The 24663-nt window shown below is 44.5% G+C and overlaps 1 protein-coding gene across 2 annotated transcripts in view; it reads left to right on the top strand.

The window, feature by feature from the left end:
* Nucleotides 1-330: 330 nt before the first annotated feature.
* Nucleotides 331-24663, top strand: part of IQSEC1 (IQ motif and Sec7 domain ArfGEF 1) — a gene marked incomplete at both ends in the record, with an annotated part of 318984 nt that continues 294651 nt past the window's right edge. For both annotated transcript variants that reach the window (XM_080350600.1, XM_080350599.1), the window contains one exon: nucleotides 331-596. In XM_080350600.1, coding sequence (XP_080206726.1) covers nucleotides 331-596 — 266 coding nt within the window. The remainder of the gene's footprint in view (nucleotides 597-24663) is intronic.

Raw genomic sequence — 24663 nt, 5'->3', positions numbered from 1 at the left:
GGGCTCTGAGCGGCGGGGCTCTGAGCGGCGGCGGAGCTCCGAGCGGCACCGGCGGCAGCTCCGCGCCCGCAGTCCCCACCGGCCCTGCCCTCGCTCGGCGCGGGGAGCCGAGCACCAGCAATGGCGGATCGGCCGAGGAGCCGCTGCGTGCCGCTCCCACGCTCGCCTGGGCAGCCGCTGCTCTAGGAGGGGAAGAGCGGAGCTCGCAGGGGGGCTGGTTTCCGGCGGGTTATTTATTTCTTCCCTCTCGCTTAAGTTCCCAGCGGAGCGGGCTGGCCGGCACCTGCGCCCCCCACCTGCTTCTCGGAGGGCGAAAGGTGTGGGGAGGCCATGGAGAGCCCGGCGGAGAACCCCAGCAAGGCGGCGGAGTACCTGAAGGAGCTAAACAAGATTATTGAGACGCAGCAGGAGCTGCTGGAGAAGCAGAAGCGGAGGATAGACGAGCTGGAGCAGCAAGTGGCCAAGTTGTACCACGAAAATGCGTGTCTCCAGGACGAGCATCACCGGCACCTGGCCACATGCAGGCTCCAGCAGGGCGTCCCCCCCGCGTACCCGGGGGTGCTGAGCGCCATCCAGGAAAATGCAAAGCACGAAAAGTAAGCGCTGCCCGGGTTTGTTTGCCTTTTTTCGAGGAGGGTGTTTTTATAGCGGGGCTTTCCTTCCCCTTCGCGTCCTGCCTTCGGTTTCCTAAAGCTGCCCCGCGTACGAACCCTGGGAAGCAGCGGGACTCCCTGCAGCGTGTGCCCGGGAGCGAGTTCCGGTGTGCTCGGTGGGCAGCTCGTCATGAAGGAGGCGGAGGGGGCGGCCTGAGCCCCTACACCCCAGCCCGTCGGGATGGCGGTGCCTCGCCGGTTCTGTAGTCGGGATCCCGTAGAGAACGGGCCCCTGGGGTTCCGAGCAGCGGCAGCGCGGCCGGGGTCTCCCCCGGGCAGGCTCCTCTGCTCTTTCCCCGTGTCGACTGCTCTCCCCGAAGCCGCCCCTGCTCTCCCCGGCCGGGACCCCGGCAGCCGTGCGCTCGGGGATGCCCCGGGCACGCCGCCCTCGCGGCACCGCAGCACTAACGGGCGCTGGGAGGAGCGGGGCGAGCTCTGCCCTTCTCCCCGTGGCCTGTTCCCGGCCGCTTTCAGTACTGTGACCACCCCGGCGAGCCGCGAGCCCTCGGGGGACGCGGGGATGAGGCCCCAGGGGAGATGCCCCGCCGGTGCTCCCACGGCCGTGCCTGGAGCGGCCGCGCTCCCGCCGCTATCGAAAGTGACCCGGGGAGGGGTCAGTAAACATTGGCCGCTCGCCACCGCGCGGGCTGAGCCGTGCCCCGGGATCTCGCCCGTTTCGGAGACGCGTTCGCTCCCGGCCCTTGCGTCTATTTCCATCCTTTATAATCTGTAATTAATCGTGTGCTTCGTTACAGCCACGGAAAGCTGCTTAATTGCGCGCGATTCTTAAGTAAGAGGAATTCAAGAATAGCAATAACTAAAGTCGTGCCGCTTACCCGACGTGTTTCTACTTATGGAAAAGTATTTAAGGCTTAGTTTTACTTGAGTGGAGTGGGAAAAACATGCATTATATTAAGAGCCCACTTCGCTGCTCTGGTACAAGACAATGGGCTATTTGTAATCCGGTGCACTCGAATTCCCTGGGTTTCTCAATCAGCAGACGGCAGTTCGCTTCTGCCGCGAGCCGCCGCTTGCAGGAGGGACCTCCCGCCGAGAAACGCCGCTGGCCGCTCCGGGCGAGCAGGGAGCGGGAGCCGCTCGCCATCCTGGGCCGGGGGCTGCGGGTGCTCGGGGCTGCCAGGCCAGAGCTTCGCGGAGCGGGGCCGCCCGTTCCGCCGCAGCTCCGGCCGTGCGCCCGGCCTGGGAGCGGGGGAAACCACCCCGGGCTCCCTCCCGGCTCCGCTGCTCCGTGCGCTCTTGGCCGCGTCTTCCTTCCCCAGGCCCCGGGGGCAGGACCTGCGGGACCGCGGGCTGCGAGCGAACCGGGAACTGCCGCGGGTCCTCGGAGCCCGTGCTGACCGCGGCTGTGCCCCCAGCGGGACGGTGATGGGGGTAGGAAGCGCCGCTGCTTGCGCTGAAATCGCTTTCTTAGCGTACTGGTGTGGAGGTTGGAGATGTGGAAAAGGGTCGTTGCTCGCTCAGTGCCCCTTTGCTTGCTCCTGTTCCCCAGTGCCTTGCACCTGGCTGGTGTAGCAGAGTGGGAAGGGAAGCAACTCTTCCCCACCAGCTCCCTTCCTGCTCTTAAAGTGTTAATGCTTGTGTGGTTTGTTTTTTTTTCCTCTGATGCTGGGGTAATAATTTTAGGCATTTTAATAAACAGAGATGTCTCTATGAAAACTAAGCAAATAGTTTCTTAAACAGACTGTAAACAGACCTTGAACAGATAGCATATGCTGTCACTCAACAATCAGTTCTCTTGCTATAAGGAGTAAGAGCTATTTCCAGAAAGTCTGGAATATTTACACGAATCCTACCCTATGCATCCATGTCCAGTACCCGAGGATTTTTTGTGGCTGTACTTCTAGTACAAGACATCAACTCAGCTATCTTGTCCCATTTATCTCTTGCAAACGACATTACTAAAAATTGTACAAATGGCTTGCCTTGTTTGATAATATTTCTCTTCTCCAGCCCAAGACTCATTTGCAGAGCCCTCTTTGGGCAGGCAGCTCTGGGGACTTGGAGGCTTTTAAGTCTCTTAACTGGATTTCATGCTGGGATCAGAATTAATCCGGGATATTTATGGCAGAGTTGTATTGCTTTGAGGCATAGCCTGCAGGGCTCAGTGGGGGAGTGGGGAGACAAGTCTGGTCCTAGGCTGGGCGCTTTGCTCACGTGTGTCTCTGTGGGGAGACAGATTTTCAGAGCCACTTTCATCTGAGGGACGTAGCCCGCTCTCCCCAATCATCCTGTGTCTGTCCGTGTCATCCCCATCCCTTTGCGAGGAGCAGTGCTGCCTGTTTCCCCAGAGATGCTGCCTCCGGGGCTGGGGGGTCTCACCGGGGGCTCCCCATGGCACCAGGTGGGGGTTGTGGCAGAGGCTGCTGAGGCTTCAGCTGTGTGGGATCAGGGTCGAGAAGCCAGCCACAGGATCAGTTTACCCTGTAGCTGGATACAAGAGAGAGAGGAAGTCTCGGACTTAGAGAAAATATCCTTGCTTTAAAGTCTTCTCCCAGTCCCACAGTTGTCTTGGCTTTCTGCAAACAGAACATGCAGGTTCTGGGTGTCTGTAGCTTCCTATTCAGAAGCTCAGTTTTGGTGCCCCCAGAATTAAATGTCATGTGCATCTTGCATATGTTTGGGTGGGGAATGAGGATCTCTCGTGACTGAAGTTCAGTATCAAATGTCGGTGGTGCTTGCTCTGGGCATCTCTGGTGTTAGGAGAGCGGTGGCATGTCCAGCTTGTCCGTCCTGCCCTCGGTGCACAGACCCCCTCCCTCTTCCTCTTTCCAGGGCAGCAGAACTGCTTTGGGTGAAGTACCAGCCGTGATATCTTCCTTACCCTCAGTACTTCAAAGCTGAAAGGGCTGGAATCCTTCTTAAGGGGAACTGGTCTTCTCTTAGCCAAATGCTTGAAGAAATCAGTACTTTTAGAAACTCATCTGTAGTGCTTGTACCTTGAGACTTGAATGGTTTTTCCTACACTGTTCAGACTCCTGTCTCCGCAGCAGTTTACCCTGTGTCAAGTGGATGTGGATCATTGATGCTGGAGTGTTGGGACAGCTGCTTCCTGGTTAACTTGTGTGATACAAAGGGAGGCATGGAAATGTTATACAAGATGCTCATGGTTAGTACTTATTAATAAAAGATACTTAATAAAAAGTAAAAAAAAAAAAAACAACCCACACAAAAAGCCCCACAAGTCCAGAAATATTTCAGTTCATACAATGGTAAGAATATAGAGCTGAAGACTGATTAAATAACTTGGCAAAGCTGGCATGTTTTGTAGAAATTCTTTAGCTAGATCTTGTGTAGGGTGGGGAAGTGTTAGTGAGCCCTGTAATAGATTTCTGAAAGAGAAAAAAAACCCCACAACAGTCCAGTAAGGTAAAAATATTCTGGTTTATGTCCTTCCAAAAAAGGAGCAGAGTGGAAAGGCGGTGTGTGTTGTGCAGGCTGCCCTCTGAGGGGAGAAGAGCAGGGGGTGCAGATGTGCTCCTTATCTTGCAAGGAGGATGTGCCAGAAAAGGCTTGGGTGCTGTTTCACTTAATTTTGTAGTAATTTGCAGAGTGCAAATTACTCTTAAAATCTACAAGTGGAATTGAGGATAATTAGTTGATTACGAGGCTTTGTTAGATGTAATGAATCAGCATGTTACAGATAACAATAGGTATTTAACTCATTAGGTTGCATAAGACTAATTTTCGTTTAATCCGTTTCATTTAACATCTGAGAAAACAGCAAGAACTTCTAAAACTCAGATCCTCAGCGTAAGGAAGATGTGTTCAATGCATTCATTTTGGTAATGCACATTTTTGTGTAAATATGTAGAAACCAATGTACTGGATGTTCTCAAACCTTTGCCAGTACAGTTTTTCCAGCTCTGACAAGCCAACAATGGCATGTTAGCAGCTTGGGGAGTGATAGTGGTACTTAACCTAATCAAGTTAAAAACTGTGCTGCTTTCCACTGGAGAAGTGCCTGGTAAGAGTTGGAGTGGGAGGCAGAGGATAATTGTCTGCTAAGATGGAACAATCTTAGAGGGCTGTTATTTGCAACTCAGTCTGAATTCTGCACCTGGCCTGCCTGATTTATTTGTAAATGAGTCTAGGACTGGCTTTGTTCTCCAGGGGGAAAATAAAGTCTCAATTCAGAGCTCTAAAAGATGCCGGCTGTGTTTGGAAGATGCTCCGAGCTGAGGTGTGCTCGGTGCAAGCCGGTGAGTGGAAGTTGTTGCTCTGGTGATGGTCACATGCGGAGGCTGCGCTCTGGCCTACATAAACCCAGCCTGTGGCTTTGCGTGTGGCCGCTGGCACCGAGCGCTGCCCTTGCACACAGGCTCAGCGGGAAGCCAAAGATTGCATTAGTGTAGAGACCAGCCTGACTTCTCGTATTTTTTTCCCCCTCCAGAGATGTTCTTTACTGAGACAGACAGTTAATATGACGTAAATCTTATTTCGTTGCCTCTGTTGCTCTTGAAGAGCAGCTTGTTTTTGTTTGCTTTGGCAAAGTAGAGGTATCCAGCATCTCTTAAAGTATGCTCATGTTTGGGCAGGATTTGGCTTTTTCTGCCTTCCTGTCAACAAGGATGTAGATGAAAGTGCTTTTCTTAGGTCCTGTTCCCAATCAGCTGTGTGGGAAAGTGCCATTTGTGGCTGGAGTCCCGCTGGAAGCAGCCTGCAGTAGAAATGCAGTTATTTCTAAAAGATGCACCTCTACCTATGTAGTTTATTTTGCTCACGAAGAACATATTTATGTCTAAAATGAACAGTGTACTGCCACAGTATACTGCATATTCTGTCAGTCCAATAGCAGATAGGGACGATGTAATTCTGAGGTTGCGCAGAATGTAAACTCGCATCTTCAAATTAACCTAAAAGAGTTCTGCCCACTTTATTTTCAATACATAACTGGAACAGTGTGGCTACTGAGCTACGAGAATAAGGATTTGACACTGAAGGGAGTGCTTTTGCATTTGCAGCACTCATCTCGGCATCCTCCGTGTGGTTTGGACGTTGGCAGATGAGTGAGCGCCTCTTAGAACAGGCATTTGTTGTTCTGGCAGACTGCAGGAGATCGATATTGGGGAGATGTATAATGAGACCTGAACTTGCTAACTAAACTCAACTACATTATTTTGGATCTCTGTTGAAATATGGGTGATTTCTTGTACTTAACGTCTGCTAAATGATAACATGTAAAGACAAATGAATTTGAAAACGGATGTGGACTGTATAAGTAATAAAACAAGTATCAAAAAACGTGTGCGAAAAACACAGCAATAATAAAATAGTATGCTGGTATCAAGAAAGTTTCTGGAAGTTAGAGGAGGGAGAAAAAATACTATCTGTAAAGAAAACAACAAAAACGTGCTATTTTGTGAGAGGAAAACCAGTGTGGCAGAAAGTAACCCATCCTATAACATAATGTGATTAAAGATGATTTCAAAACTCAAAATCAAGTGAGCCTGTCCCATCTCAAGCAGACTAGGCCTAAGGAATTAGAAGTTCTCAGTGGATGTGAAATCCTTCCCTAACGAAGCCTTTTATTCTGCTGACACAGAACACAACTTTTAGGAGCTTCCGAACTTCAGAGCTCTTGTGTTCTGAACTTTAAGAACAAAGTATGGTTTTATGCTAGTTAGTGCTTTGGTGTGCGTTGACAGTGCATTTGGATAAACTGAGCTTCCTGTTGAGTGAGAGATGCTAAACTTTGGCCTTTTCCACCTAAAGTAACAAACTTTGGGGAGAATGTGAAGCACTGACATACATGTTTCTGAATCTGATTTGCAGTCTTGTTAGCCTGGTTATGTGCATAGGGAGACAAATCTCCATCAGTCCTTAGGGAAAGTGTCTCCTGGCAAAAAGTTGCAGCATTTTGAAAACTGGAAGCAAAGTATAACACACTCAGAAAGTATCTGCAGGAAGAGCTTATTCAATGGCAGATCACAGAAACTATGAGGAAAAAAGAACAAGGTATTTCAAGGTATTTTCTTACAGCATCCTGATAGGGGGAGTAAATTATTAAAATAGTAAATTATTAAATACTTCTTGCAAGTAGCATCTCAAAAAGCTTAATTTCATTTTTTACACCCGGTAAAGCTAGGTGGCTCTTATTTATTCATGTGCTGGTCAGTGATGCTAAACCAGAACTGCTGTGCTGCCTGCCAGAGCGTGGCCTTTAGAGGCTGAGTTTCTGTGTGGAGCAGCTGCAGAAGCACACGGGTTCCTCCGGGACTTTCTCAAGGGTATGAACCTGCTTAGGAACATCCCCAGGCACTTCCTCTGCACTTCTACTTTTGACACGATTTAATTTGTGGCCCCCTGTACGGTACAGTTGTGCAAACCTGCGAAGCATCGCAGTAAACTGAATTTCCATTGGGTTTATGGCTCGTTTGGGATTACAAGCCCTAATATGGGAAGAGCTGCCCATCAGGTAGGCAGCCTGTACCTGGAGGAGTCACTAATTTGTTGTTTCGAGCCTTTTTCCGAGGGCTCCCTCCTGGTGCATGTGGGTGGCCGGGGCAGCCCCTGCTGCGCACTGAGGGGGCGGCGGGGAAGCTGCTTAGGTAAGTGGATTTTGCAGGCCAGAGGTGCTTCCTGATATGCAGCCCACACTTGCATTATTCTAATTTGATCCTACCATTCCTCCTCATACCCTCGCTATTATGTTAATTCCACTTTTTTTGTGTGTGTGTTTTGCAGCCTGCAGATACTTTTAGGCTGTTCTTGCCAGCGCTCCTTGTCTTTCATCTTAGCTCAGTGAGCCTGTGAATGAGTTGCCATAATTGCATCCTGCCTTTATCCTTGCCTAATTGTACTATTTTTTTCCTCAGCAGAGTTGCTGAATTAGATATTTGGACAAGCCGAGCAGGCTTGGGTACCGTAGAGCAGCGTGATTTGAAGAGGGGGGATCTGCTTGTTCTTTGGTTGGGCTTTAGGTCTCTGGTGGCTGCTTTTTCTCCCCCTCTTTGCTTAGGGGGCTCCTCTGCAGCTTCTCCCCGGTATTTCTGTGGGATGCTGTAATTCAGAGCTGCTGTAGTTCGCTGTGTTCCAGCGGTGGCAGACAGGCTGGTTTGTGCTAGCTGGAAATCTGCATGAGAATTCGTTACTCTTTTGCAGTCATTACCACGGTATTGAGATGAAGGACAGAAGTAGGAGGTGTTTCTCTAGTCCCATCTGGTGACCTGTTGTTTGTCCTTGGCAAAAGTAAGCACCGATAATGATTGCTGTTTTACAGATGGGCAAGTCAATGTTAAAGTTAACGATTGTCTTTTAACAGGTTATGCAGAGATTTAGGTGAAAAGTTAGCGCATTAAATATCAAACTCAAGCTTTTTAAAATCCTCTGTTCCTTCATGGCTGTATACCAACCTGGGTGTTTTTAATGATATTATTTCTATGGTTAGTGTAGGGAAAAAGTGTTGCTGCAAAGTGGCCCAAATATTTAAACAGTGTAAACGCTGTGAACCAGAATCTGGGTGCCTGAGTCTCTTGTTCTTCAGACAGCTCGGTATTTAAAGAAGTCTTTGTTCATCACACCGTGTGTGGTTCTGGATGGGTCTCAGCGCTCCCCATCCCAGAAGAGCAGGTCGGTCTCGGTGGCTCCTGCTCCCTCTGCTGTCTCGGTTTGGAACTGCTGCTGTGAGAATGCGTCTATACTTCTGTATGTATACATACAGTGGAGAATCTGCTTTTGAATGGCAGCATCTCTACTACTTTTACATCTCTCCAAAGCATTAGAATGACTACTGTGAATGTGGCTGAAGATTTGAGTTCTTCCTTCTAGCGTCTTAAAGGGTAAACCTTCCTTTCAAATAGTACTATTTTAAAATATACATAGAAATGACTCTGCTGTAAGGCATCTGTGTACATGGAATGAGTCTTAGTGCTGTGTTAGACAAGAAAAATACTGCTACTGGGTAGCTCTTTTTAGCAATTGACTGAAACATGATATACATTATTTGCATTTTCTGAAGATTTCTAGTCAGACGTCCCCAACAAACATGAGTAGAGACAAAGACATACATGTAATACATCCTTTACTGCACCATGGTAATTCGGATTTACTAAGTGTATTTGTTCTGAATAACTGGACAAATAAAGCAGAGGAAGGAAGGCGGGGTCTGTGCTGGGTTTCTAGTGGCTGAAAACAACAGCAGGTGATGTGAATTGCACCTAAGAGCTTTTAATTACTCTTTTTGGGCATGGGAATGTGTAGGGTGAACAGAGGGAAGTTGTGTTGTTCTAACAAAGCCAAGCCCCCCAAGCCCTTTTCCCAGGCGGTGGGGCTGGGTTGTCCCATCTCTGCGGGGTGATTCCTGCCCGAGAGCTTTGGGCTGTCAGATGGTGCTTGGTGATCGCACTGGAAGGCTCGGAGTTGTGGAGGGTCTTGGCCTGGAACCTGTTGAAAACTTCAGGTTAATGGAGCCTCTTCCTTACAGAATATGAACCACCGTGGTGGAGACATAGTCTCACCAGCGTGTTGTCAAAGGAGAGCAGAACTTGATCATCTAACGCGGTTTTAGTTTTTCCTCTATTGGTCCTCTGTCCACTTGAACAGCGCTTTCCTCTACTGTGAACACGGCTTATTAGTTCTGCTACTTAGTTTCTACAACTATGCCTCTTTTTGTATTCTTTTTATTGGCTATATCTAATATTTAGGTGTAAACTTGAGTAGCATAAGGTCTGCCTGTGTCAAAATAACTATTGATCAAGGTGAGATAATGACCCGCTTTCTGAATTTTTTACTAATGTGCATTTGCACTAACATTTGAAACAATCTTTTCAGGGTCATATCTGGAGTCTCTAGGGTATCGTATGAGGATGTTGGCAGCCTCTGTTTGGAATCTGATGTGTTGTTTTTTATGGAGTGGATGGAGTGTTGTAGCACTTCTAACAATCATCAACCGGTTCTTCTGAATTAATGCTGCCATGGTAAATGAATCCCTATCCGATTTCCAGGCTGCCAGTGATGAACCAGTATGCACCAAGCTGTATACTTGGAGAAGTTTGAATTACTGGCAAAACGAGTTGGTTTTAATATATTTTAATATATTTTCTGATGCTAAACCTACTATTTGTGCCACCCGCTGTTAATTTCTCCCACCTGCCTTGAGGATACAGGCTGAAGTTCTCTGTGTACAGCTGGGTGTGATGGAGTGCCATGGGGGTCACCGTAGGGCCCAGCGTGTGCCAGAGCTGTTTCCTGAGGTTAATTACAGATGGCACTTAGTCTGGCAGTTGCTCGATGGGTTTGAAGTTGAATTAGTGAATTGAACAGCGCTGCTTTGGTGACTTGGGGGACGCCATGTGCTGCCTTTCCTCACAGGCTTCACTCGCTCTTGTGTGCTCCAGAAAAGTCAGGAAAGCAGGAGGAGGAATCCAGCTTGGGTGTCCTACATAATATAGAAGGTTTATTCAGTTATTTTTTTAATCCTTAAGGTGATTGCCTCAGTCCAATTACTGTTGAAATAGTCTTTAAAAGTCACAGCAAGCAAATTTAATCAGCCTTAAGCAAACACTGTAAAACAAGGGTTGTTCTGTAGCTTGGCTTCTGCTCCAGTGAAAATGGAGTGTCTCCAGGTTGGAGTTACTCAGAGATGGATGTTGGTCGTGCCCAGGAGACACCATTGTAACTGAAGGAAGAATCTCTTTGAAGTTCTGACTGCATTTAAATTAGGGGAACAGTGGTTGATCATTATTGAAATAATACGGCATGCTGGCATGGTACCTCCTGTATGGAGAGTGTCAACCTGAGCGTCTGCAGTACTGCTGCCCCAGGGGGGTCCTTGTCCCAGATGGACCTGCTGCTTGGGAGCAATATGGGGCACAACAGTTTTTAGCAGTGGATCAGCACACCTCCGTATCTAGTTGGGGCTGGTTACAGATAAGGAATGGGATGCGTTAATACGAGGTGAACATTATCTCTGTTCACTTGACTAGTCTAAGTTGCCTCTATTTCAGAGGTTCACTGAGCAACGCTTTGGTTTTGATAGTCTTTCTATGGATGCAATTATTCTTGGCCATGCTTGGGGAGTGTAAAATTTTCTGTTTGGTTGTCTTCTGTGCACTCCTGGAAATACAGCAAAATGTCATGGATGTGTGTGAGAGATTCTAGACAAGTCATTGTCATCCAGTTTAGGTTCAAGCGTGTCACATCATTCTGCAATTCCCATCTCTTAGCATGGCTTTTCTGAATTTAGAAACATACCTTTCACAAGAATTAAGAATTTTTGAGAAATGAAAAGCAAGTAAAAAACCCCTTCTAATGCACTGTAATACATAACAGTGCTGTTTTAATATGGTTTCTTGGTAAGGTAGACGCATAGAACATTGAACCTTAAAGGCTTCTAGGAATTTCTTGTGCACTCAAGCCTATGGAGAGGTGACTTCTGTTTATTCTGCGGATGTGCTCTGTTATGTAGCGCTGACAGCCGAACGGTGCAGGTGCCACTTTGCTCTGGGGGTGTACCCTGCAGTGCAAGGTCCGTGTCCGTGTGGGTCACAAGTGCTCCCGGTGACGTGCAGCTGCAGGGCAGGGTGCAAACAGGCGCTCACCTCCCGCCCTGCAATGCAGCTGGGATGTTGTAATTCTGCTAAATTCAGAGGGACCTCTTAGCAATTCTGGTCATGCTGGCTGCAGTGGAGGGATTGCAGGGAGCCCAGCTATCATTCTTCTTCATTCTTGCTGCTTACCTTGCTACATTCACTTCATCTTCCTTTCACCAGTGATTTCAAAGTAGAGTGTGGTTCAGACTACATTCTGCTGGGTAGTCTTTTGTTCCCTGAACAGTTTCCTTAGTGAGGCAGACATGTATTCTTCCAGAAATGAAATTTAAGCCATGATATTCAAATCCAAAACAACTTGATATATCTTCATTTTAGATTTTTGTCCTAAGTGTCTGGATCCACTGGTGCCGTAGACCCCAAGGTATGTGTGCTGTGCCATACGTACGCACTGCATTTTAGACTCGCTTGCTTTCTTTGGGTTATGCAGTGGTGTCCTTTGTTCAGGAGCAGATGAGGCTATTGATGTTGAGTCCTCATGGTGAACAGTAAAGCAAGAATTCACAGCAGTAGGAACTTCCCTTGGGTTTTTACTCACTTCTTGTTACGATTAGTGGTTCCTCATTGTGGAGAATAGGTGTATTTTGACTTTTTGCTTGTGTTCCATCTTTGTATGTAGGCCCATAACAAACATTTGTTCAATCTTGTTTTCAAGTTGGGGAAAGTGTCTACACTTCAAAGACCATCTGCTTTAATCTGTTGTTGTTCCTGCTTAGCTTTCTGCTTGACCTAGGCAGGTGTGTGGATGGGGATTCTTCAACTGTAACAATGTTAGTAAAATTTAGAGGTAAAACTAAACATTTCTGATGTTTGTCTTGATGTTTAATAAGAAAAAAATGGCCTATATAATTTTGTATCTTAATTCATGCACATAACTTAGATAACTGTGTAGTGCCACGTAAGTTTATTTGGCTCTAGTTACAGAAAAGTAAAAGGGTTATGTCCAACTCTTCCTATTGATGGCATATTTACCTTTATGAAGTAAACAGTTGGGAGGATTTCAGTCTTCATATAGTGTGGTCTTGTCTTCTATTGATCTCCCCTGTTGAGGAACCTGAAGTGTGAGGTATTTACATGCAGGGGGTAGGGCTGTGATCTAATGCTAGATTTGAATAAGGTAAAATCTATATTCAGCTTTCAGGATTGATTCTATTTTAAGCTTTTAATTGAGTCCACCACTTCTTGAGTGCCTGAGGTTGTCATGTGTTGAGAGAATGGCTTAGTCTTGCAGAAAAGGAGAACTTTTAGTTTAAGGCTGTAACATCAGTGCTAGTACAACATTAACGCTCACACGGGATGCTCACGCTGCCGTGTGTGTTTGTGGGATGTGTGGCTGTGCTACTCACGTGTTCAGAGGTGTAAATACCAGTGAGGAAGGGAAGAGAGTTGGTAGCACAGAATGATAATCTGAGTGCAAGAACTTATCCGTGAACTTCTCCTGAATGGCTTGGGAAGAAAACTCTGAAGGCAGCGATCTGAGACTCTTCTGAGACTGTGGGGTGAGTCAATAGCTACTCCTGGCTTGCAGGGTTACGTGCAGGCAGCTGGGAACTCTGGTACCTGAGAGGGAGGAGGCAGGGAAATAACTGCTGCTCCTGCTTTGCCCGGGTGCTGATGTTGCACCCTTTGGGTTTCCTGGTCTTTGCTGCTTAAAAAAGGCATAGTTGGACTTGAACCTGGATCCTCTGTTAAGCAGCGTAGGCTGCTTTTAATACTAAAAAGGTGATTTCCATGCTGAAATCTCTTTGTAGCAATATGATTAAAGGGGGCTTTGGTTGTGCACAAGTGTTCAAGCAGTACAGTCGTCTGTCTACTGTTAACTTAGGTAATAGATGAAATCTCATGCTAACCTGAAACAATTCATCATTATAAGCTGTACTGTACAGTGCAGTCCCACAGTGCTCTGCCTTCTCCCTTCTGGCCTGTGCACATACCCAGGGCAGAGATATTGTCCTCTGAGAGGTGAGACTTAGATTGTATATATGAATTAAGATAGCAGTGCAAATGTCTGAACACATAATTTTCTTTGTTGGATTTGTTATGTTGAATTCTGATCGATGCAGTGGACTGTCAAAGAGGCTAAATGACACGTGTCTTCAGCTGGACCTCACGCTTTAAAGGAAACTAAGAATTCCTATAAAAGCAGAAAAAGAAGTGTCTCTGTTTTCTACCCTCTCTGCTTTCTTTCTCAGTATAGTGACAACTTTAAGATGGTATAAATGTGCCTGTCTCAGAATTCATCAGGGAGAAGCCAGTGCTGACACTGGTGCTCAGAAATGGATATCAGGCTTTCAGCTTGTAGGGTTTTATGTGCTGGGTGGCGACTTTCCCCACCTGCGTTTTTTCAGGAAATCTTACCTTTATCCCAATGTATCTGACGAGTAGCTCCTAAGCAGCAGCAGGAGGGTTGTCTGTCCCGCCTGCTCCCTCTGCAAGCAAGAAAGTATGATTTTTTTAAACACACTGAGTTATGTAACATTTCTGGAAAGTGCCTTCCAGCACTGAGCTTTACTTACTGCCTAACGTGACGGGTCCCCAGAACTTACTGACGTAAGCCACGATCTGCACCTCTAGCTGCTCATGTAAAACATGTTATTTCCTTGCACTTACTTACTTCTAAGGATTATGTGCAGTATTAGAAACTTGCTTGAGCATTTTACTCCAGAATAATGAAAACTGTTAGTAAATCAGGTCCCAGTCTGGTTTGTCTCCTCATAGGACATAGTCTGAGTCTCCTCTCTTTAAACAATGAGAGTCTCTCAGGGGTAAAGTGACTTTTTCCATCTTTAAAAAGTAGGTGCTTCCCAGATTTTCAAGGAATGATCGGAAGTGATTTTTTATTAAACGAGACAAGGTGTGACCCTCTGAAGCTGTTTCATTCATCATCTTGCTCTGAGTGAAGGAAATTATTAAACTAGAGGAAGAGTCCCTTTTACATAATGTTATTATATTTAATTGAGAATATACTTTGCTTACGATAAACTGTGCAATGAACCTTGGTATTACCAACACCTTTAACTAACTTTACGAAGGTAACTGACTTTGGCGAAGGTCCTTGGAGCTTTGGTTAATATTCTAACTTGTCCGTGTTGGTGTTTTTGTCAAGTCTTCATGTGTTATGTTCATGTATGGTCTTGTATTCTGTCTGAACAAATACATTGTGTAGCAGTGACTTTAGCAGCTTGCTGTTGTGATAGTAAACATTGACTACAATGGGTCTGATGTGCTGTGTAATTTCAGGGGTGAACCTGGGAGCCACCGGAGACTGAAGGGCAGGATCTCTAGGCTGTTTCCCCTGAGGAACAGTTATGAACTGTAACCAACTTAATACTACATAATTTTGAACCCAGCCCTAGAAATGTGATTCTGGATTGTTTGCGTTATAATTTAATTATGATAAAGTTTTCTAGGTTCTAAAGTTCACCCCTATTTTGATAGATCTGGTTGCCATGCTGAGTGCAAAATATGGAAGCGGCTTTCCTTGTAAAACTCATTTATGAAAGGAACTAAAAAGGCCATTTTAGAGACAAATAGCCAGTTTCTAAGACATTGTGCTCCTTGGTAGCTGAAATGCCAACAAAATGTCTCAAATCTCTGTCACCTGCTCAACTAAGCACAGGATTTTTCACTTGTTCCTTGTGCTCAGCTGAATAGATGTGTCTATGGGAGGAGAGTTAACTGAGCAATTCTCGTTCCGGCAGCAATGATTGCGAGTAGTCATCTCTTAACTGGTATAGATCTGTTCATTTTCCAAATAATGGGATTCTTTCAAGAAATTGGTCTTAATAATTGATGTCCAATATATTATGTTATCTTCTTCAATTAAAATCCTTGCTTTATTTTAATGAAGGGAAAGTAGCAGAAAAGACTCAAGGATGCTGCCTGTGCCTTTCTACCAACTTATCAGATGGTGACTTCAGTTCAATGTGAATTATTTGTCAGCAACAAAGGCTTTTTAAAATTTCATTTCACTCGAGCAGGTTGTTTCTGTTTCCAGAGAGTAACGACAACATGGGGTAACTCGATCTCCAAATGTTAGGTGGATTCCTGGGAGATGGAAGAACTTAAATCTCTAATTAGAAGTCTGGCTTAGTTGAAATAGAAAGCTGACTTGTAATACATAGTGATGCCTGAGATGCGGTGATAACAGCCAAAATAAACCGCAATGCATTGAGGACTGTGAAGCCTGTGATGCTGTCAAAGCAGATAAGTTGTTCTCTTCTAATTCTGTATTTAGTATAATGTTCAGAGGTACTATTGCTCTCCCCAATACACTTGAGAAAATGTAGTGAATGAAGAGAAGTTGAATATATTAGCTGCAGCTTTGCAGTTTGAGACCTCCTATATGATAATTGTTCCTTGAATTGAAAAGCTTACTTTAAAGCTGATAAATTCAATTCTTATTTTCCAGACACAGATGAATGAATTGAGCTTAAGCGTCTTTGCAAGGGCAAGTTTAATGTCACAGGACCTGTCTCCTGGTCCAGATTAAGTGTGTGTGCAAACCAGCAGCCTGTTCTCATCTGGGAAACACGGGAGCAGGATGAGCTCTGGTTGGCACGGGCTGGGATATCCCAGTCAGGGTCCAGCATGTGCGCAGGGAGCCCACACAGCATGGGTTTGGAAACTACAGAAGAGGAGGAGGTGAAATACAAGAGGATTAAAACTAGAAGAATCACTCTGAGGTACCTTGGATGGAAATTGTGATCCCGGTATGAGATCAGTAGATTCAGCATTGAAGAGTTTCACTGACTATACTAAAATAAATTGCTCTCGTTGACTGACTCACACATGCAGCCCAAGGGACAGTAACTCCAAGGTCACTGCAAATGTATGTGTGTTTTGTTTTTATGCTACTCGCAAAGGGAAGCTAAACAGAGACTGGGACTTCTGCTGGAGATAGTTGTGGTTTATCACATTGTGTGGCAGTGTCTTTACCTGATGCCCCAGGTATGCATTGGGTCCATAGGAAGCATGTGAATACCTGTGCACACCAGGTGAGCTTTCTCATACTTGAGGACTTAGTGGGTGCTGCTTTGTTGGCCTGGTGGCTGTCAGAAGGAAGAAATGTGTCCCCCTTTCCAGGGCAGCAGGTGGTCCCGTTGGGAGTTTGCTTAATCTTTCCCAGCTCTCCTCCTGAGGCTGGTGTGAGGAAGGCAGGCTTGGCTGGAATTCTGGTAAACATTTGACTGCTAACTGGGTCCTATGATTTTGTTTATGATATTCTTGTAGGAGTGTGACGGGGTGGGCAAGCCAGTTGGCTTTTGTGGTGCTGATCCCCTGCCACGTGTGGATCTGTTTGACAAGAGGATACTTGCTTATATAGCAATTGAACCTCCATGGCATAAGTATATGTAGCAAAAGTACGTTGTTCTGATATTGCACAGTGAGTAAAAAAACCCTGTCTCAAAATACCATGTCCCCAAACAGTGCAGGTAGAAGACTGAATTATTTATGGGCTAAACTTGTGATCTCTCCTGTGGCTGCTATATTTAGACAGCAAGTGGTTTTATTCTTGTTTTGCATTTTTATATCTGGTGGCCAATCTCTTTCTCTCATTGGGAGGCGAAGGCTCTTTCTGTAAATCCGGGTGCTTTTCTGAGGCAGGTTTCCTCATTCCAGAGGAGAGCTCGTTTTCATGTTCTTCTGTAGTTGGTAGTGGTGATTCTGGCGAGCTTGTTTCTGTGCTTATTCTGCCTGGTTCTTCTAAAAGCACTGCAGATATCCCCTCTCACATTTCACTTTGTTTGCTTAGCTTTCCCAAACTCGCCGGAGTTTATATTTGGGGTCCATCTGTTATCTTGGCCTCACATGACAATTGTACAGGGGCTTGTTTCTTCTCACTTCCTCATGTGGATGTGAGTTGTTTGGATTTATTTTCAAACTTAACACTGGTATGTAATTCTTTGATGTTGTTCTACCCACGGAGTTGCAGATATTTTTATTTGGATGTGACCAGTAATCCACTGTTAAGCATCAAAGTCAGTGTCGAAGGCTTCCTGTTGGTAAAACAGGATTATGAACATCAAAAGGTAGCTACATAGCACAAACTTATTAACTATTAATTATGCTATTTCCGTGTACATGAGTTGCTTTTGGATTTGCTCCTTTGGTAGCTCTGGGAAAAGGGCCGTTCCTCAGGTGCCTGGGTTATCTTCCGCACTTTTGATAACGTGATTGTTCATGATGGAGGGTTTGAGCTGAATTAATACATCACCACCACAAGAAGGCAATTGTAAACCCAGCCCTGCTCATGGACTTGCTTTGATAGCAAGAAAAAAAAATCACGTTTCCCTCTATAAAAGTAACGTGAACAATATATTATACTTTAGAAAACTTCATTTCCATTTACCTGCTAGTTTTTCTTTAAAGAAACCCAACACACAGCCCTCCCCCCAAAAAATCAAACAAGAAAACAGCAACCAAGCAAATCTCTTCCTGATTCCAGTGGGATTTCACATGTGCTTTATTTTGCCTTAGTCAGGCAACCATACCAAAACCAGCTACTAATGTCCTTCCTCATCCAACAAAATACTCAGTTTGTTGCATGGCTGGAGTACTAAATATAGCAGAGATAGTTCTGAAGGCGGAGATAAGGTATCTCTCTGTGTTAAACACCTCTCCCTCCTCCCGATTTCCAGATAGCTTTACTGTTTCCATCTCATCACTCTGTGCACTTATTGCTAATATAACCTGTCTGACGCTGAGGCTCATTCCAGGCAGCTCTTGGGTGGCTGAGAAGATGTTGAGAAATGAGTCTCGGCCTTTTTACTGCCTCTTAGGATGAGCCTAGAATGCATCATTATTCTAATTCTTGACATTTCTCAGTATGCAGAAGAAAACGATGGCATTTCTATCCTGCCTTCGTGTGCTTATGAAATGTAGCCTGCCTTGATAAGTGGTGAGTGCGGAGCTCTTGCTAAGTATAGAATCCATAGGGGGTGGCGAGAGACCGACTTTCCCGTCTGCTCTTTGGAATGGCAGTCATTTTCCCTCCTTCAGAAGATATTTTTAGATCTTTACAAATAAGAGTGATGTGGCGCAGCTTATAACTGGAGGCACTGAAAATGAGACACAGGGAGATTTTTATGCTTAGAGCTGTATTTTTATTAGAAAAATATATTTTGATGCAATATTTGACTAAGCAATCCGTTGTACATTGGGGTTTTTCAGTGGTAAAGTTATCAACATATGAAACATCCAAATACAGTTTTGGAAAGCCCTTAAATAGTCCTCTTGTATAGTAGCCAGATGCTCTTTGTAATTTGGATTTTCTTCTTGTTTTGGACTTTAAAGTTGAAGGCAGCTCTTCTTTTTCCTACTTTCTTGGAGAACACTTTTCTACAAGTGGCATTTATAATGATTTTGGGTACACCAGCATTTTAATGTGTGTTCTTAGAACTGGGTTTTCTTGGCTTTTTTTTTTTTAAATCCGGTAAGAAATACCAAGTGGGCAGATTTGAGCTGAAGCTCCTTGCCCATGAAACAATGTCCTAGTTCAGAAGCGTTTTGCTACTATTGCAGCACTTTAAGCACCTTTATGCTAAAGAATCAATCCTTGCGCTGCAGGAGGAAAGGGCAGAAGAAATCATGGCATTGCAATAGAAAAGGGCATAGTGAGAAGTTTGTTACTTGGATTTAATAATTTAAAAAAACCAACATCATGCCCCCCACACCAAAAACCAAACCAACAAGAAAAATCCCACCTCCAACAAAGTCCTGCTTCCAAAGCAAAATAATTGCTGTCTGATCTTTTGTTTGTAATTAAGTAAATGGGTCAACCAGAAGTACTAATAAGTGTGGCAGTCTTACCCTAGAAGTCTCAGTAGCTTGTGTTGCTGACAAAGCAACAGCATAGTAATTAAAATTAAGTCTATTTTGTTTATTGCTTGAGCTGCCTGTAGAAGTGGATTACTGAGCACCCAGGAATGGGTTCTGACAACAGGGTTATTTGATTTACTGGTTCTGATGCTCTGTGCTCTCTACCACCATTTTTAGGTGTGTCTGTTGGAGATCCAAGCATTGGGCGATACGGGATTAAATCATGAATGTGTGTAAATAGAGCTAGTAGTGATTTGGACACACTTTCAGATGTCATTTGCCATTCACATGTCAAGAGTGTCGGCAGAATTCAAGTTTTATGAAAGTGGGTGTAGAAAGCCTAGCTACAGTGCTAGTGCTTTCTACTGAAACCATCTGGTGCTGGATCTGTGGCATTAATGAAAAACTTGTTCTTTATGTAAGAAAGGAGAGAAAATCCTTCCAGAACAGTCAGCCTAGAAAACATAAGGCTCTTTCCTGTCCTCTCTCCCTCCCGTCAGAAGCAGAATTTGGAGAACCCAACTGCAAGTACTACATGAAATGCAGCTAAAAGGTTTCTGTGACTAAATGTCTCATCCTGCTTAGGAAACATTCACTGATATTTTAAATGCAAAGTTGGAAATTACTGCTGCGTCCCTGTCATTAATACTGAGAAGCGTGTTTCAGGCCAGGGATCAGATGGTGTGTCTGTGGTTATTCACGGAGCAGACCCAGACCCAGATAGATTTTGAGGGTCATAGATCTTTCCTGTTGTGGACCCACCTCAGGAAAAGCTGAGGGAGTTGAAAAATGTGCTGAATTTCATGAGGGATGCTGTCGGCTTGTCTAGAAATGCCTTTCTTTGCTGGCTGGTATATAGCAAGCTTACCCTTCATGGTAATCTCATGTCAGTATAAAGTGTGACTGGAGTCTTGAGGTGAATACTTACAATTAAAAACCAGTTTGATGCTTATAAATGGAAAGAGTAGGCTTGGTAAGTATGAGAATTTAAAACTTTTTTTCCCAAATGAATGGAAAGATCCCATGCTTAAGTATTGGGGAGGAAGTTCAGGCCAGAGATCATGATAAAATAACAAGAGACAGCAAGAGTTAAAGAGCAAGGACCAGCCTGCAGAAGAACATATTTGTATCTGTGTTATCATGGAAGCCTTCAGTGACGGAAAATGGGTTCAGCAGAGTAACCATCAGCGTTGTCTCACAGCTTCAAAGCCCAGGTAGTTCTGGTCTTGCACCAGCTTCTTTGCCCAGGTTGTTATTTCAGTGCTGGGTGCTGTGTTTGCTGGGCACCACACCTGGAACTCATCTCTCTGAGTGTGATAACGAACTTAAAGATTCTTTACCAGTAGGCCCAGTTCACCTCTTCATGTAGCGTGACCTTTTCTGGGTGGAAGTATAATATGAAATTCTAGCTGAAGGGTGATTTAGTTAGCTTTAATGGCTTTCCAAATGCAGTGACATTATTTTGGTGTTTTCATGCTGAGTTTGGAGCTAGGTGCTGGTTATCTGAAGGTTTTCAGAATCTCCAAGTATATTTTTTTCCGTTCTTTATTTTTGTGTGTGTGTGTATTGTTGTTGTGTGCTGTGGTTTGGTTTGTTTCTGTCCTTCCTGCTCAAACAAGGGCTGGCAAACTGAACATGCTTCGAAACAAGTAGCATGACCACTAGAGCAGTTGCCTGGTCTATTAATCCGTGCTTTCCAGCTTGCAGAGCTCTGTTTTCTGAGGACAGGCCATGTCTAAGTGCCTGCCTCCCAAGCACATTGGTGTTTGGAGTGCACATTTATCAGGGTTTATCTTCTACAGAGGGTAATCCTCCCAATGCTTCCAGTTTACCTGTCTTTAAACACTATCTCTCCTCATTTGTTTCTTCTGGTTGCAATCAAATCAAGAGATCTTAGCCAAGTATGGCTTTGGGAAAAAAGAAAAATAGGTACATATACACGCAAACAGAAGAATTAAATGGCTATTAACAGCGGCAGACTGGCAAGCATGAATTTTAAACATCTTTGCTTAAGTGGATAGCGCAAACAGCAAGTTCCATCTCCTGCCCTTATTGCTTGTGTATTTGGTTTCATTTTGCATTAGGAGCAAATAAAATAAGCTATTTCTCTAAATGCTTTTAATATAACAAGGGATGAAGCTGTCGAGATATTGGGCAGCTCACCGATGGCTTAAAAGGTCAGTAATTAACCAATGTTCCTCCACACTCCAAAGCTCAGGGCGTGCAAGCAGGTGTTATTTCCAGCTCTTAGGAACTGATCACCTTTTACCGAAATCTGGGGCTCGTTTTATAGACTCTCAGCTACTCTACTACAATTATTTGCCAAATAACATGTTTGTCAAACCAAATAAAGTGAGGACATGTTGGTTCAGTTTTTAATTTCTTTTGAGAATATTAGATGTGAACTAATGACTCAGTTATCAGAGGTTACTATCACATTCCTTGTAAAATCTTCCCTTAATCTTTTTAAGACCCTCATGCATTGATGCAGTGTGTCAGGTTTGGTTGGGTTCTTAAGGCGGTACTATAGTAAAAATGAGGTATAGTAGATGAATTTTGTAGAAATTTGATGTAGTGGAATAGCTGTAGTTTCCTCCTTGATGGTTTTTACTCATCCCTTTAATGATCCATTCTATGGGTGACTTAGTTTGGTATTTTGGAGTCATTTTGGTGCATGTATTAGCACATTTTTGCTGGATTTACACAGTTACTAATAAAAATGATACATCTATAAGACCTCTATCAGTAATTGTAAAATAAATGTAGTAGCTTGTGTTAGTGTATATGTTGACTTAGTTTTATTTGGGAGAGATTACAGTTAGTTTTCCCTGGTAAATTTGAAATACAGTTTTGATATTGAACTGATGACTCTCTTGTCATCTTTGTGTGTTCCAGTAGATGATGAGCTCGTGCTTTTATGTGCCTTTTTATAGTTAAGCTGCCTGTTTCCAGATCATGTGTTTGAGGGCCAAGCCATGTAACCTATCTTGCTAAATCAGCTTAACTGTAGTCTGGCTTGCACGACACAGAACGATAATAGATTCCAAATTTAATAATGCTAAATGACATAAAGGCAAGGCAAGCTTCTAACCATCGCCCCTCGCAAATAGTTTTATTAGACTTGTAATTGATGTATGAAGTAATTAGTGCGTACTGGAGGGTAGTGCATGATTTAAATTCTCTGGATAGATCAACAGGCTGAATGTTAGCAGCATAAAAGTAATTATTTGAAGGTCCAGAAGCATGATAAGGACATCTTGGAACTCAGTAATGTGTTCTTTATACCAGCCGGCAATGCATATTTACTCCTAAAATTCCCCTCTAAGTGAAGAGTCATGATTTACTTTTTTGTCACTTATAGCAAGAACTGCAGATGGGGAGCTGTTTGTTAATACAGCAGGCATTGATCTTTGATGTAGAAAGATGTGTAGCGGTGCTAGAATCTCACAATAAATGCTTAGGAATAATCCACATTAACACTTGCATATGAAATGTATTTGGGAACCCACTTTGAAACTGGGATGGTGTTTGAATAATTTAATACACACTGCAGTGGATAATTGAGGGTTGCTCTACTCTGCTGGAGATGGTTTTGTGTGGAGTAAGATGCTCAAAAGGTGGGGACAACCTTACAACTCTTCCGGTTTTATTTTAAAACTGAGTAAAACTGCCTTTGGCCTTGAAGGAGCCGAGACTTACAAATTACAGGCTGTAAATTCAAGTGGGGGTTGTTAGGAATGAATGCTTCTGTGCAGTTCCCTTAGCAGTTTGATTTCTAACAGCGTTCGGTTTCTCTCGTATCAAATCAAGCGGGACTAAGCTTTGCTAATCCTTCCCGAATGCGTTAACTTCTAACACACGAGTAGCTAATGCCGTCAGCGGGACTCCGGGTACCAACGCACTTACAGATTCTGCCGAGTTAGGATGAAGTGCCGGTGCCCTCCCTGGCCAGCTGTGTGCCTGAGGGGTCACATGAAGACTCTGCCGCACAATTATTGTTTTCCTTCCTATGTACTTAGCATACATGGTGTCACCCAAAAGCGGACCGGAGGGGGGAAAAATAAAACAGCTGTCAAGATGTTCAAATATCCTGTTCCAAATGAAGCTCTTTGCAGGCTCTGGGAGAGAAGCAGGTCTGTGGCCAGGAGGGAGGGCAAAGGCAGCTGGAGAATGGGGGAGCGGGCAGCTGTGGGATGGGCTTTAAAGTACTTGTGTGGGGAGCATGCGGTAAAAGCTCTCACAGGCTTCCCAGCCATGCTTGTCATTTCAGGGCATCCTCAATTTAAAGAAAAGAAGGAGAAATAAATCTGCAATATAGTCATATAGGAAGCTGGGAAATTCAGTCTGAGTATGGTGTAAAAAGAGGGTAAAGAAGTGCTGTTATGTAGAGGGGGAAGTTTTGTTACATCTCACAATATTTACTATTTGAACTCCTACCTGCTACAGTCATGGTTTGGAATTCCAGGGTTTGTTTAATGAGATGATGGTGTTTTTAAACTATTTCTTTGGTACAATTTGCCGTGGCACATACCAACTTTTAATGGTACATGGGGGAAATGTTTGGCTTGCAGTGAAGCGCCAGGAGTGATAGACTGGCCTGTATGTTTATCTGCAAAGGAGAATGTTTTGCTGAAGGCTTTGCCAAAATCCTTACACTTAAAGGGCAGGAGTATGAGGAAAGGGGCTCAGTATAACGGATTTGTAGAGAAGCTGCTCATTTCCTCACTGCAAATTCAGGTTTAAACAGATCGTGCTTTTAAAATTGAGGCATAAACAGGTATGTTCTGCAGAAGCCTCATGGTTAGTGCAGATTTTAAAAACCTGCAAATGTCTCCTGGCGAGCACAAGCAACAACAGCATTTACAAGTGAAATATAAATCATGTTGCAGCATTGAATTTTCATTTTTATTTGCTGTGATGGAGTTGTATTAAATATTCAGCTACTGTTCTTTAGCCGGTGCAAATGTTTAGTTTAGAGGAGAGCTGAGCAGCTTCTGTTATGTCACCAGCGTGACCCAGTTCTGGTGTTCTCCATTTAGCTTGCCAGCACAACTCGGGGCACTGAGTGTAAAGTTATTTAAAACTATTTTATTTAAACTTGTGTAAAACTCTGAGTAAATGCTTCGCATCAGGTGAGAATAATTAAATTGATATAACTTTGATTCAAGTAAAACTAGGGCAATTTAAACTGGTACTATTGTGAATAGTTAATGTGACTCTTTGGGTGTTAATATTGTCATTACGCTTTGAAGTGTGTGTGTACATGTACACATGAATTTTGCTCAGGCTCGTGTCTGAATGGCGGGTGCCTGCTCTCGTTTGTTGGAGGGCGGGCTGTGCGTCTGCACCTGCTGCCTTTGCTTCACCAACAGCTCCCGGTGTTTGTACCGTCTGTGCGATGGAGGTTCTGCCGCTAACACACTTTGATAGATGAACCCTATGAAGCCCTGACGGCCGAGGACACTCAGGAGCCCTCCCAGCATCTCACCTTATAGGCTGCCCTATTTACCCTCTTTTTCCAAGAACTTAAAAGGCTCTTGTTTGTGTTTTTGTTGGTGGGAGAATAGAGAAACTGAAGAGAAGGAAAACTAAAAGCGCTCTTGGCAAACTCTCCGAAGCAA

This window comes from Nesoenas mayeri (genome assembly GCF_963082525.1).
Source record: "Nesoenas mayeri genome assembly, chromosome: 10".
Taxonomy (NCBI): domain Eukaryota; kingdom Metazoa; phylum Chordata; class Aves; order Columbiformes; family Columbidae; genus Nesoenas; species Nesoenas mayeri.
Note: the sequence above shows the minus strand (reverse complement) of the source record. Positions and strands in the feature narration are given on the sequence as shown.